Genomic DNA, 14,500 nt, shown 5'->3' on the forward strand with positions numbered 1-14,500 from the left:
GTTTTTACAAAGTATTTTATTAGGGTGACAGAGTAAGTTGCTTTGGAAAAGAAAAGCATTAAAGATGCTGGAATTTTGACAACCAGAGAGAAATGGTTCGTAGATATGTCTAAAAAGAATCAGGAATTTGCCAGTCAAAGTGGTGGGATCCCAGTGGATCCCAGGAGGATCTTAAGTTCAAAGCCAGCCTTGGCAACTTAGTGAGGCCCTGAGCAACTCAGCAAGACCATGTCTCTGAATAAAATACAAAAAAAGGGCAGGGGATGTGACTCAGTGGTTAAGTGTCTCTGGGTTCAATCCCTGGCACCAAAAAAAAAAAAAAAGAATCAAGAATTTCATGGTGTTTTAAAATATGATATAATGAGCATTTTTATATGAACAAATATAAGTTGAAGAACCCTCCTGCAGGAAGCTAAATATAAACATCCATCTATCTCCCCATTGATTTTGCAGTCACTTTTTGCTCATGAAGGAAACCAAACTCTCTTGATAGTCCATAAGTATATTTTCAAAATCTGTGTGTCCCCTGTCATTTTGTTCTTTTAAATTATAACACTTGCCACTTTGTTTTGGTCTTGTCAGCACTGCCGGAGCCTCTCAAGCCTCTTCAGCCTTCCCCAGCAGCCTCACCCGGCGGTGTCCCCACCAGTGTGGCTCCTTTAATAGTCTTTGATGTTTCTGAAGAAGCAAGTTGTCCAGAAAACCCCAGTGCTCCAAGATGTCCAGTGCCAAAACCAAGATCGAAAAGCAACCTCAGACCAGTAGCTAAAACTACCCAGAAAATCAGCCCAGCGGTCCCAGAAGAGGAGCCATCCCCAGGCTGGCCCCAGTGTCTGTTGGACAATACCAGCGACTTAGAGAGTCCGCCAAGGATGGACACGATGAACGCAGAGCAAAGCCAAAATAGCATTGTTTCAAGGATCAAAGCATTTGAGGGTCAGACAAACGCAGAAACCCCGGGACTGCCCAAGAAACCAGAGATCACCCCCCGCACACTGCCCCCAAAGCCTGCCGTTTCTTCAGGGAAACCTTCTGTGGCTCCCAAACCAGCGGCTAACAGAGCTTCTGGAGAATGGGACGCCTGGGCTGAAAACAGGCTCAAGGTGACCTCCAGGGAAGGGCTCGCCCCATTCTCTTCACCAGCAGAACCAGGCAGTGTACCAGTAACCAAACCCGAATTGCCAAAGAAACCAACTCCTGGCCTTACCCGAAGTGCTAACCACGAGATTCCGGGAGGAGGGCCCGTGGCCGACAGCCCTGATGCTGGGAAGAAAGTCCCCACTCCTGCCCCTCGGCCCTTGCCCCCGAAGAAATCGGTTTCCTCAGAAAACCCCAGCTGCCCTCCGGCTCCACCGAAACCAGCCCCTGTTCCTCCCCGGCTCTCAGTGGCATCACAAGCCAAAGCATTCAGGTCACTGGGAGAAGGGCCCGCGACCAACCCCCCCATTCCAGCTCTGCAAAGCAAGTCCCTGGGGGACATTGACCTCATCAGCTTTGATGATGATGTTTTGCCCACCTCCCCTGGGAGCCCGGCTGAAGAATCCCTCAGTTCAGAGCTGCTTCTAGGTGAGTAAAACTCAAAAGTCTGGGGGGAACCTAGACTCATGGTGGGGGGCACCTTCAGTATCACTTGCTTCAATATCACATTGTTTTGTAGCAATATGGAAGTTAGTGCTTGAGGTGTGCAAATGATTGTGTAGAGATGGGAATGAACAGAGAAATTAAGAAACCTGGGGCTAGGGCCGTATCTTAGTGGCAGAGCGCTTGCCTAGCATGTGAGAGACACTGGGTTCCATCCTTAGCACCCCATAAAAATAAATATCATAAAAGCAACTGTTCATCTACAACTACAAAAAATAAAAAATTAAAAGAAACTTGGAGGAGGTGGGGGTTGGAGACAGAGAAGGAAGGGAAGAGGGAGACTCGGCATCAATTATCACTCTGGACCAGAAGGAAGCACCCAGGGGCTAAGCATCAACCAGGCTGTGGGGCTGTCTTCCCTTGCTCTGGCAGGTGGAGAATTCAGGCTTCACATTGAAAGGGTCCAGGATGTTGGAAAGTTGGAGGACATTGCACTAGGTGGGTGCAGTGGGAGCTTCTTATAGACAGGAGATCATGCAGTGCCCCAGAGGGCCCAGCTGGGAGAGCCAGGAGAGGAGCCAACCAGGTGGGGGTGGCAGGAGCAAGGAGGACCCGGCACACGTTGCAAAGATCTTTTTTTTCTGCAGTCTGCTCAGAACGTCCTCCTTTGGGAATGCAAATTTGTGTCAATAAAATACAACAGTTCCAAGTTTGCTGCCAAGATCAGGACAATTAGATTTCCCACGAGGCAGAGAGTGTTTTCTTCGTGCACACTGTTCAGGGGGTGGGTGCAATGGTAAAGCTTATTTGTCAAACTAAGCTGATTCTACTTGTCATTGATTCAAACTTGGTCTTTTTACACTAAGTCTTGTTTATTTTTTAGGATATTGTGTTTATTGTCCAACATCTTCATGATTCCTTAAGCCAGGCCACATTTTTAAAATTTTTTGCCAGGCACAGTGGTGCACACCTGTAATTCCAGCGGCTCAGGAGGCTGAGGCAGGAGGATTTTGAGTTCAAAGCCAGCCTCAGCGACTTAGCAAGGCCCTAAGCAACCCAGTGAGAACCTCTCTGTAAATAAAAATGTTAAAAAGATCTGGGGATGTGACTAGGTGGTTAAATGCCCCTGGGTTCAATCCCTGTTACAAAAAAAAAAATAAAATAAAATCTCTTGAAGTCTTTGTTAATATCATTTTCTTCCTTAAATCTTTCTGGTGTTCACAAGCCTCAGAGACAGGTGGCAATGGATAAAACCCAACAGCAGGAAGTTACTAAGGCACGGAAACAGTACAAAAGAAAGAACACACTTTTTAGAGTCTATTAGATGCTATGGAATGGCAGCTTGGTTACTAACTGCTGAGAATTTATCCTATATCATCAAGCAAATAATTATAGTCATATTTGAAAAGGAAGATCAATGGTATATTCAACATGAATACAGCCTCATACCCAGCCTTTTGTTTCTTGATTTCTGCTGCTTCGTTACACAGCGTTTAATTATTAGAGCAGTCTTTTAGCAAAATGTGTAATTTACTTGTCCCACCTTTAATCACGGCTGTCGACTCTGAAGTTAGACTAAACTGGACACTCATCTTCTATCTGACCTCCTCCTCCTGTGTTGGGCACCTCACTTTGGGACCCACACACATCCAGCCTTCCCCTGAGAAACCTTGAGATGCTCTTGGAGGCTTTTCACTGTGTCACACGCTGGCTCGGTTTGGATTTGGCGTCTACCAGGCTCGGCCATGATTGCCACGTGACCTTTGGCAGTTGCTTAACCCCTCGCAGTACCTCAGTTTCCTCATTTAGAAGACTGGATACTGATGCTCCTCGTGGAGTGTCTTGCAAGAATCAAGTGTGGTTTTGCAGGAGAGCCCCATCACAGGGTCTGAAACATGGCAAGTGGGCATCAGGTGGTGTTTATTGCTGTTACTTCTCTGCCTTCCTGTCTGTCCAATCTGTTACCCTCACCTGCTGGTTTTGCCTTCTGAATGGCTCCCGAGTCTGCCTCTCAGTTTCTCTCTCTCCTCATTCTGCCTGCGTGCACAGGGTGGCAAGTGCTCTGAGCATGAGCTACATCCCAGGTCTTTCTCTTTTTAATTTTTCTAAAATTTTGAGGTAGGGTTTCTCCAAGTTGCCCAGGCTGCAGCGGCCTCCTGAATGGAGTTAACTCAACCTGTTACCCTCTGTACTCTGGCCACCGAGGGATTTTTCAAGAGAGCTCACTGGCTCTTGTGCTTTCCTGCCTGCTGTCCTCCAAGGGCTTTTCCAATCACCAGGCTGGGATTGATAGGGGGCTTTGTGGCTTGTTGATGGTATTTCAGTAGCATCCTCATTTCAAACAAAGGTTGATGATCTCTTTGTGAAACCTGGCCTTATCATCCAGGCATCTGCCAGGCCCAGGAGAAGAACACAGGTGCAAGGAGACTCACAAATACATCTTTCTTTCTCTTTGTCTTCCCTCAAAAATAAAGAAAATCTAATAAAATAGTGTTCCTAAAAATGAAGCTGCCATATTAATCTCAGGAAATAGAGATCAGAAAATACTGAAGCTATGAAAACGTTGTAAAGATTAGAAAAATTATTAAAGGAAAACTCATAAAACAGGCAATTTAATATTGGATTCATTTCTTGGATAGAATGCCTTCCAGGTTAACGTCATGGAGCTCAGAAGCATTAGCAATTCCACTTCACACCTTTACAAATCACACCCAGTTGCTTTAAAAAAAAAAAAAATGCTTCTGCTGTCAGCCCCATTGCGCAGACCAGAATAATAGTTTAGCAGCCAATTTCTGCTATTAACAGAACTCGAGGGAAAGAAATGACAGAAAATCCAGCCACGGTGAAACTAATTACGACGTCGGCAAGCACATTATTAGAGACAGGTAATGGGTGGAAAACTACTTTATCATCAGTGTTTTTCTCAACCTGGTAATGAAGAACATGCAGAGAGAGATAGGTGTAAAGGGGCCTGCTTGTTTGGTAGCAGATGCAGAATAATTGATGTTGGTGTGAGGGACTGAAAGGGGGACAGAAAACATGGCAAATAAAGGTAGAGAAACTGTCACTTGGCCTCCTTAGATTTGGTAGGAGAGTCTTTTAATGCTCTGTCATTTCTGTAGAAGCAAGAGTGTTCTAATGTAAAATTTTGGCAGCAAGCATCTTTACCCCTATTGAGGTCACAGATCTTTAAGAATCTGATGTAGCCTATAAATCTTTTATTTTTCCATTATTTCACATGTGGACAATTTGAGGTACAACTTCCAGTGTTTCGAGGGCCATCTTGGGCTCCAGATTAAGTGTTTCAACCACACAATATTGGAAATAAGCTTTAGTGGACTGCTTTAATAAATTATGGTATATATCCATATGATATTGTGTGATAATTAAAAAGCAGGCAGACCTACTATCTCCTAATGTGGGCCAAACTCCAAGTTGTCATTAGGTGAAAAATACAAGGAACAAAATAGTGTCCTGGTATTTTAGCTACAATTTACATGATTCCATGTAAATTGCAGTCCATGGGCACATATTAATCTTTAAAAAATAGTTTATCATCTTTTTAAAGGTCATGTGGAAGCATGGCACTGTGGTGCATACCTAGAATCTCAGCAGGTTGGAAGGCTGAGGCAGGAGGGTTAGAAGGGTTACTATCTCAAAATTTAAAAAAAAATTTTTTTTAAAGAAAGGCTGGGGATTTGACTCAGTGGTAGAGCACTTGCCTGGCATGTGCAAGGCCCTGGGTTCAATCCCCAGTATTGAGAAGAAAAAGCAAAGTCATATACAGTGTGTTTGGAAGGGTGTATTAGAAGCTGATATGACAGAGGTCTTTTAGGGGGAATTAGGTAAGCAGGAGAGGATGGGGGCCTGGTTTTCCCTGAAAACCTTTGATTCCATGTAAATTGCAGCCCATGCACACATGTTAATCTTTAAAAAATAGTTTATCATCTTTTTTTAAACGGCTGAACATAAATATAATTAGGCAGAGAGAAACTATGAAAGTTACTTCTTATCTTCTTTGCTACAGAAAAAGAACTGCTTCCCCGGCTGATCTTTAATATGATTAGAAATTACAAAAATAATAAAATTGTGGAGTTGTGGGTAGCTCGGTGGTAGACAGGCTTGCCTAGCATGGGTGAGGTCCTGGGTTCCATCCCCAGCTCTGTACTACCCTTCCCCAAAAAAAGTGAATTTTCTGAAAAATCAAGGTTACAAATAGAAACTAGTTATTATGAACTAAATATGTCTAAATTAGATAAATTGGAAACACTTATCTGGTATTATCTCCTTTTAAATAGAATGCAGAAAAAGGAGGGTGTGTGTGTGTGTGTGTGTGTGTGTACTGGGTATTAAACCCAGAGTATTTTACATGCACTCTACCACTGAAATATGCCCCCAGACCCCGCAAAAGTTCTTATTTTCCTAATTACTTCATGGAAAAAATGATGGCCATTATTGCCTTGAAAAGGCAACTAAGAGAATAGGAAATTTTTTTCTCTTTAAGTAATTTTTGTTGATGTTGTTGGTTTGGCATAGGTGTTATTTGAGCTTAATCTTATAACTTTTTTCCTTGTGATTGGAAAAGAATTCGGAAAAAAAGTTCAGTTATAAAAGCAAAATGTATTTGTTGTAACAAACAGTCCAGAGATTTTTGTTACAAAAATTTTTTTTTCTCTCTCCAGTCCAGTGTGAGCAAAGCATACAGCCTTCTGTCTTTGGAGACACCACACCAACAAACATTTCACGTTCATAGACTTTTTTCCTACTTTTTACTAAAAATTTCATCATAGCACACCTATTACTTAGCAAGCCACTCACTGCTTGCAGCAGTGGCTGAAAGTCTATCATAATTCAGTGTTTTCTCTGTTGGCAAATGTTCAAGTTGTTTCCCCTTTTTTTTTTTGGTGGTGGGTGGGCAGGTACTGGGATTGAACCCAGGGGTGCTTAACCACTGAGCCACATCCTCAGCCCTTTTTAAATATATTTTATTTAGAGACAGGGTCTCCCTAAGTTGCTTAGGGCCTCACTAAGTTGCTGAGGCTGGCATTGAACTCATGATCTTCCTGCCTCAGCTTCCTGAGCTGCTGGGTTTATAGGTGTGCACCACCATGCCCGGCTCCTCCTTCTTTTTTTTTTTTTTAATATTTATTTTTTAGTCTTACGTGGACACAATATCTTTATTTTATTTTTATGTGGTGCTAAGAATCAAACCCAGTGCCTCACGTATGCTAGGCGAGTGCACTACCACTTGAGCCACATCCCCAGCCCTCCTTCATTTTTAATTTTGGGTTTTTCTTGGTTTTTGTTTTTGGCACTGCCAAAAAAAAAAAAAAAAAAAAAAAAAAGACATGCTGTAATAAGTACATTTTTACTCCTACTAGTGCTTTTTATTTCCAAAGAGTGAATTTCCAAAATAAGCACATTTTAAATTGTGAACAGCAAGAATCTTTTGCTGAGTGTCCAAACAGGTTGATCATAACCCAAACATAGAGGTTGAAATTCTGTCAGGCTTGTGGCCTGGTAAAACTGCTTTCCAATTCTCCTGTGGAAGTTTCATTGGACTTATTTACCACGCCAACATGTTGCCCGATGTGTACGACAAATTAGGTCCCATCTTAAGTTCCACTTCTAAGACCATAGCAACGGGCGCCTGAGTTTTGTTGAATGCAATAGTTGTTTCTATGACCATTGGAGTCTTTGAAGCGCAGCTGCATTTTAGGACAATACTTTTCCAAATACAAAAGTCGCTTGCTGTTAAAGGGTTAGGAACTTTAATCAGTTTAACAAATACCTGTGGTCTAGGTTCCTACCTGGCTCTGCCTGAAGTTCCCAGACACAAAGTGCTGTCTGTGCTTTGAATGTGGCCCACTTATCATTTCTATGAGAAAAAAAAAAAAAACACCTCTCTCATGTAAAGATTCAGAAAGGGAGCTTCAGGGGCTGGCGATGTAGCTCAGTGGTCCAGGACCTGGGTTCAGCCCCCAGCGCTGTACACAAGAATTATCGCCAGACTGCAGAGAGCTGCCCACCACCATCAAGATGGGAAACTCCTGCTCCTTGCTAAAGTGAGGCTGTTTGTCCTCCCCTCTGATCTTAACTCCATGGACAGATCCAGTGGATCACAGCCAGGACAACATGCAGACAGAGAGGCGACAGGAACCCAGAGCTCTCTGAGCACAGCTGGAGCACATCGTTCAGCAGCCCACTCAGGCCAGACACCCTGCAGAGGTGGAGACCAAGGCTTCCTGGCCCCGCTGGGTGGAGAAGGGAATATTTTTTATCAGAGACATGTATCGTAGAGCGCACATGATCTGAGGGCCACTTATGGAAAAGCAGCTGACGGTGTTAAAAATGAAAGACCCAAAGAGAGAGGGTAGGCAGCGAGGACACTTTGAATATTTTGTATATAAAGCTATTTCAATTTAAAACAGAAAATGACTGGAGCCCTTCACAGGACAGCTGAGTTCCGCCCCCACGGTGTGCAGGGTTCAGGGCAGGGTTCCCCCAGGCCAGCCCTACATCAGGAAGCACCTTTTGGGTGCCCCTTTGCCCAGCTCCTCAGAAGCGTCCATTGGCCTTTTCTCTCCTCTCTCTGCCCCCCTCGTCCGTGCCCTCACTCCTGGAATCCAAGACTGTGTAGGTGGCACTGGCCTGGAATTTAATTTGAATTATGAAAAAATTTAAGTCATTCCATGCTCAAGATTTTCTTCCCTCTCCACGCCCACCCAGGAAACATTAACCAAAAACCATACTAAGGACCAACATCCCAAGCAACTGTTCAAGCACAAATGCCACTTAAAAGGTACAACTGCACGAACAGACATCAGCCTTAATCCTCTTCTTGAACTTTTGATTCCCGCCCCCGCCCCCACAGAAAACAGAGCCCGGAGAGAACTGAAAGAATGGGATGTAATGACCAAGTGCTTCGGTGGGAGTGGGGAGAGCTTGAGGGCAGGGGCAAGGGCAAGTCCCTTCCGGGGTCGGAGGTAGCTGGTGGCTCCATGAAGACAGTGGGTTCCAATAGGCCAAAGAAGCAGAGGAGGGACATGGCACTGAGATGAACAGAAAGGAAGGATGCAGAAGGAAAGATGTTATGTTTCTCTCTTTGAATAAAATGTATGCCAGGATTGAATGGATTCTTCACACTCTTTCATTTTAGCTAATTGTACTTACAATAGATGACCCATTCCGAGCATTCAGGTTTGGTAATATATGCCACAATGGGCTGTAATATAAATGAACCAGCTCCTTTTTATCCATTGGCACTGCTGTGTCCTAAGGGCCAAGGGTATATTCTTCAAGTTGGAGGAACTGTTAGAGTAGCTTGAACTTTTGGGAAAAAGGGATAAACAATATCATTAATGGAGCCCTTCCCTCCTGTTAGTTAGCTTTCTGTAACTGTGACAGAAAACCTGAGAAAATCAACTTACAAGATTTATTTTGGCTCATGGTTTCAGCCGTTCCAGTGTGTGGTCAGCTGGCTCCATTGTTTCTGGGCCTGTGGTGAGGCAGAGCATCATGGCAGGAGTACATGGTAGAGCAGAGCTGCTCACCTCATGGCCGCCAGGAAGGAGAGAGGGAGGGAGGAAGGGAGGGAGAGACACTGGGAGCAGTATATACCCTTCAGGGGCACACCCACAGTGACCCACCTCTTCCACGTAGGCCCCAGATCCCAAAGATTCCACCACTCCCATAGTGCCAGACTGAAGGCCAAGCCTCTAGCGTAAGGCTTTTGGAGGCTATGTGAAATCCAAACCTTAACTTGTTTCTCTTTTGTCCACACCTGAGGTCCTTCCACTTGCTCTACGTTTTCCTTTTTCAATAGTGCTTCTCACCTTCCTGGTGCCCCACAAATTGTTAACCTATTATATTTACTGTTAGTTGTCTCTATCTCCACCTCCCTGCTCCAACAAAAGCTCCATGATGACATAGTCTTTCCTTTGTTCTCCAGTACATCCCCAGCTCTTGAATAGTGTTCAGTATGTTGCAGGCACCCAGTCACATTGCATGAACAATCATGCAAAAGCAAACTGCAAAGAAATTGATATAAAATGGTCCTACATTTGTTTTTCAAAATATCTGCATAATAATAGAGATAATATAGAAAAATCTCTGGACAGACATACCAAATTTTAGACATGACTATTACTACAGAGATGAGGTTGCGGCGAGTGATTTTTCTATGATACATATTATTGCTTTATATTTCCCATTTTTTTACAACATTACTTTGAAGTAAAAAAATAATATGATCACAAAATAAAAAATTAAGTCAAGGAATTTGGCTAAACCTCAAAGCAAGAGCTTTGTTTCTTGGGGGACATAGGTTTCAGTGGGAAAAAAATTGTACTATAATATAATCTTTTATTTTTAGTTTGATGATGTTCTTTTGCTATCTTAAATTGTCTGCCTGCCTACCTCTGCCTGCCTTTGTTTCATTTAGTGGTGCTGGGAGTCGAACCTAGGGGCTCACAAATGCTAGGCAGGTGCTTTGCCGCTGAATTATACCCCCAGCCCTTAAACTGGTTTTCTGAACTTAGAATTCACCTCATTTGTGAGCTGATGGGTTTTCATTAAGGGGTCAGCTAATATTTTTTTCATAGTAGCCTAATAATAATCATCTTAGCTAACATATAATCTGGAAACCTAACCTAAGTGGAAGATTAAACATAAAATGGGCCTGTACTTTATCATCCTAACTCCCTACCTACCACTGATACTAAGACCAAATAAGCAAACATGTTAGTGCTGGGTGCTGTGTAATCCCAGCATCCAGGGAGGCTTAGGCAGGAGGATCTCAAGTTCAAGGCCAGCCTCAGCAACTTTGGGAAGTCTTAAACAAGTTAGCAAGACCCTGTCTCAAAATGAAAAATAATAATTATGGGGATGTGGCTCAGTGGTTAAAAGCCCTTAGGTTCAGCGCACAGTACCCGCCACCCCCCAAAAAAGTCAAGCAAGTGGCCAGCAAACTATGCTATTTGTAGGGTGCATAATGGTGTGATTGCTTGAGAGCCAGGTGGAAGGGAAAGGGAAGTGTCATATTGCTGAAAGGGCTTATTCTTAGATCAGCTCTTTGTGTGTCCTGCAGCAAAAGGCTTATGAGCTGTGGGGCATCACAGGCAGAACCTGAGTGCTGCTCGCCACAGAAGCGTGGAGTGCTGGTAGAGGAACCACCTCCTGTAGACCAGATCCACAGAGCAGTGCCAAGTTACAGCACGCACAGTTCTGTCTCTGGTGTAATAAGGGCCGTCAGCCTCCTAAGACCTGACATCTGTAAGAGCATTCACTATAGAGCATTGTATTAGTCAGGGTTCTCTAGAGGAAAAGAATCAACACGAAGTGTAATTATTTTTTAAAAAAGGGACTTATTAGGTTGGCTCATGCAACCAGAAGCTGGATGGTCCACAATGGCCATCTGCAGTCTGGAGAGCCAGAAGAACCAGTAGTCACACAGTCCAAGAGGCTGAAGCCCCAGAACAAGAGGGATCAACAGCACTACGGTGGTCTGAAGCTGAAGATTTCTGGCAGAGTCCACTTTGAAAGAGTGAAGAAGCAAGAGTCCGATATCCTCAAGGATCACAGCAGCAGTCAAGAACCCCTTCAAGAAGAATCAAGCTTGCATCTTGTATCTTGCATCTGCTTCCTTGATCTTCCAACTTTTATTCCATCCAAGCCATCATCCTGTTGATTGGTGCTGCCCATGCTTAGGGAGAGTCTTCACTTGACTATCCCACATGCCAGTCATTCCAAGACACACCCAAATTACTCATTGATACACCCAAATTACTTTTTTTTTTTTTTTTTTTAGTTGTAGATGGGCACATATCTTTATGTGTTTATTTTTATGTGGTGTGGAGGAGGATCAAATCCAGGGCTTTACACATGTGAGGCAGGTGCTCTACCATTGAGCTACAGCCCCAGCCCCTCCCATAATACTCTTAATCTTTGGCATCCCCTAATCCAATCAAGTTGACAATTCAAATCAACAGTTATAAGCATCTTATTTTACTTTTGCTCATCTATTTGTTTTTACGTTTCCAATCTTTAAAAAAAAAAAGAATTTACAGTCATTTCCCCAAACCACTGAAAAGAATATTTACATTAAGGAAAAAGTCCAGGGCTGGGCTTGTAGCTCAGTGGCAGAGAACTTACCTAGCACATGTGAGGCACTGGGTTCAATCCTATATATAAAAAAACAAATAAGTAAAAAATAAAGGTTAAATTCTTAAAAGAGAAAAGAAAATCAAAGAGTTCATTTCCTTCTGTTAAAAAAAAAAAGTTTTATAGTTATGTTTTTGTTTTAAATACATTCCCTAGGCACATACTATCCATTTAAAATAAATCAGTAAAGAAGGAGAAATGCCTCAAAATTAAATATTTGAAAGGAGATGTCTTATTTTATTTCTGGAAGAAAACATTTTTTGTGTTCCTGTCACTGGAGTGTAGAACTTGCTGAACAGTAGTTCAAGTCCAAGGTTGCCCCTTTCCCACGCTGGGCAGGGTGCTGGAGGAGGAAGGCCTTGGTGGTACTTTGGGTAACTATGTCAGTGTATGCACAGCGAGGTAGGAGAGAAGAACTCTTCCTTCCTGGGGGATCCGGAGGGTTTATGGTTTGGAAAGATGGTCTCATTTCAGTTGCCCCTCATTTTCAGGCAGACACTTATGAAATGAAATGATTACACTCCCCTGAAAGCTCGCTTTACATAATTCAGGATTGTCCTGGACCTCTCATCACAGAGGAAGAAAAGCCCTATGAATTATTTACAGAGCACTAAATTATTTCCTTTTATGAGCTCCAACTTTGTTTTTGTCTCTGTAAACCGAGATTTTGTTTATCCATGAATAGTTTTCCCTGGGGCATGAAAAATATGACTCGTAAATTATGAATGAGGTTTTTTGTTTGAGTTCGTGTTAACTAAAACATGCAAAATAAACTATGTTTTCCATTAGATCCCTTTCAGCTCCCCACAAAAACTGAACCAACAAAAGAAAGAGCAATTCAACCAGCAGCCGCCAGGAAGCCCACTGTAATTCGAATTCCAGCCAAACCAGGAAAATGTAAGCACTTCTCCGCCTTCATATTTATTTGCATTTCCAAGAGCCTGAGAGAATATATATGCTAATTTATCCATGTCTGCTTTTGAAATTATTGGTAACTTGCTATTTATTATTCATAGTCATGGACATTCAAAAGCAAGGTGTTTTCTCTCAATTCTTTGCAGAATTAGCACAGTAAATTTGAATTTCATTTTTACGTAAGGTTGTGTTTACACAGAGAGAATGCATGGAGAATTTAAGTCTCAGAACAATTGTAGTATCCCATGTTGGTGCCTCTGATAAAGGTTGAGGGGAAAGTAATTGAAACTAATAGCAAATGAAGTTGTATGATTTCATCAGGGGTGTATTTTTCCAATCAGCATCATCTAAATATGGCTATGTGTGAATTGTGTGAAAAGCTGTATACAAAAGCTTTAAAAGCATATAACAATGGATGAAAATTCCTCCTTTCTTCTTATGATGGCTCCATTGCAAGGAATAGTACTTTTAAATTACTCCATGCATTTTTAGATGATTTTTCATTTGATTTTTAAGTAGTGCAATAGATGAAATTCTGTATGAGCTTTAACAAGTACTTTAAAAAGAAATAGGAGGAGGGGAGGGGAGGGGGCATGGGGGCAGGAAAGATGGTGGGATGAGATGAACATCATTACCTTAGGTACATGGATGACTGCACATGTGTTACGACTACATTGTGTATAACCAGATGAATGAAAAGTTGTGCTCCATTTGTGTACAATGAATTTAAATGCATTCTTCTGTCATGTATAACTAATTAGAACAAATTTTTTAAATTTTTTAAAAAGAGGGCTGGGGATGTGACTCAAGCAGTAGCACGCTCGCCTGGCATGCGCGCGGCACTGGGTTCGATCCTCAGCACTACATAAAAATAAAATAAAGATGTTGTGTCTACCGAAAACTAAAAATAAATATTTTTTTAAAAAATTTAAAAAGAAAAAGAAAAAAAGGAAAGAAAAAGTGGCGCACGCCTGTAATCCCGGCAGCTCAGGAGGCTGAGGCAGGCAGATCCCAGTCCAAAGCCAGGCTCAGCAACTTAGTGAGACCTTGTCTCTAAGTAAAATATAAAAAAGGGCTATGGATGTGGCTCAGTGGTTAAGCATCCCTGGGTTCAATACTCGGTTAAAAACAAACAAACAAACTGATATTTAGGGCTGGGGATGTAGCTCAGTAGTAGTGTGCTTGCCTACTAGGCACAAGCCCCTGGGTTTGATCCCCAGCACTGCAAAAATTAAAAAAAATAAAAATAAAGAGAGAGCGAAATTTGACATTTATTGTAATGGAAAAGCTAAAAGGCCAAAACTGTTCATTTTAGGCCCCAGAGATTATTTTTTAAGTATGGGTAGAATTGTGTGTGTATGCGCACGTGCAAGCGCCCAGGTCTTCAGCCTGTTCCAGTCCAGTACTGTCTTGCTGGCATGCCCTTTATTTTAGGGATTGGTTTCTCCTATGAAGCACTACCCAGAAGAATTATTGGTTTTGTCTCTTGATGGCTTTGCCATTAACTGATGGCTCTCAGCCCAGTAGCTAGAAGATTAAACTGAGTTGCTGTGAACAATAAGAAGGAGAAAAAGTCAAGGATCTCAAATTCTGGTGGTTTCTCACTTCTTATATTGTAGTGTGAGTTAAAGAACAGGTGGTATATTTCTTTTGACAATGTCATAGAGCTCAGAAATCAGTAAATGATAGCTCATCAGGTTGTTTGCCTGTTTGCTGTTACCTTATTAAATGCACTCTGGATTTTAACAGGCACAGTGAAATATAATGATAGTAAATATTGCCAGAAGCCCACGTGGGTCTTAAGCAATACAACTTTTATCCTTAAATTTATTCTCCTATTGTG

The 14,500-nt window shown here is 42.4% G+C and overlaps 1 protein-coding gene across 9 annotated transcripts in view; it reads left to right on the forward strand.

Annotated features, from left to right (window-relative positions):
* Sh3d19 (SH3 domain containing 19) overlaps positions 1 to 14,500 on the forward strand; it is a 175,411-nt gene that overhangs the window by 127,867 nt on the left and 33,044 nt on the right. For 8 of the 9 annotated variants that reach the window (XM_078022037.1, XM_078022038.1, XM_078022043.1 and 5 more), the window contains 2 exons: positions 583 to 1,566; positions 12,532 to 12,639. In XM_078022037.1, the coding sequence (XP_077878163.1) occupies positions 583 to 1,566; positions 12,532 to 12,639 (1,092 nt within the window). The remainder of the gene's footprint in view (positions 1 to 582; positions 1,567 to 12,531; positions 12,640 to 14,500) is intronic. The other variant, XM_078022039.1, reaches the window with a different exon arrangement.

This window comes from Ictidomys tridecemlineatus, chromosome 9 (assembly GCF_052094955.1).
Source record: "Ictidomys tridecemlineatus isolate mIctTri1 chromosome 9, mIctTri1.hap1, whole genome shotgun sequence".
NCBI classification, from domain to species: Eukaryota; Metazoa; Chordata; class Mammalia; order Rodentia; family Sciuridae; genus Ictidomys; species Ictidomys tridecemlineatus.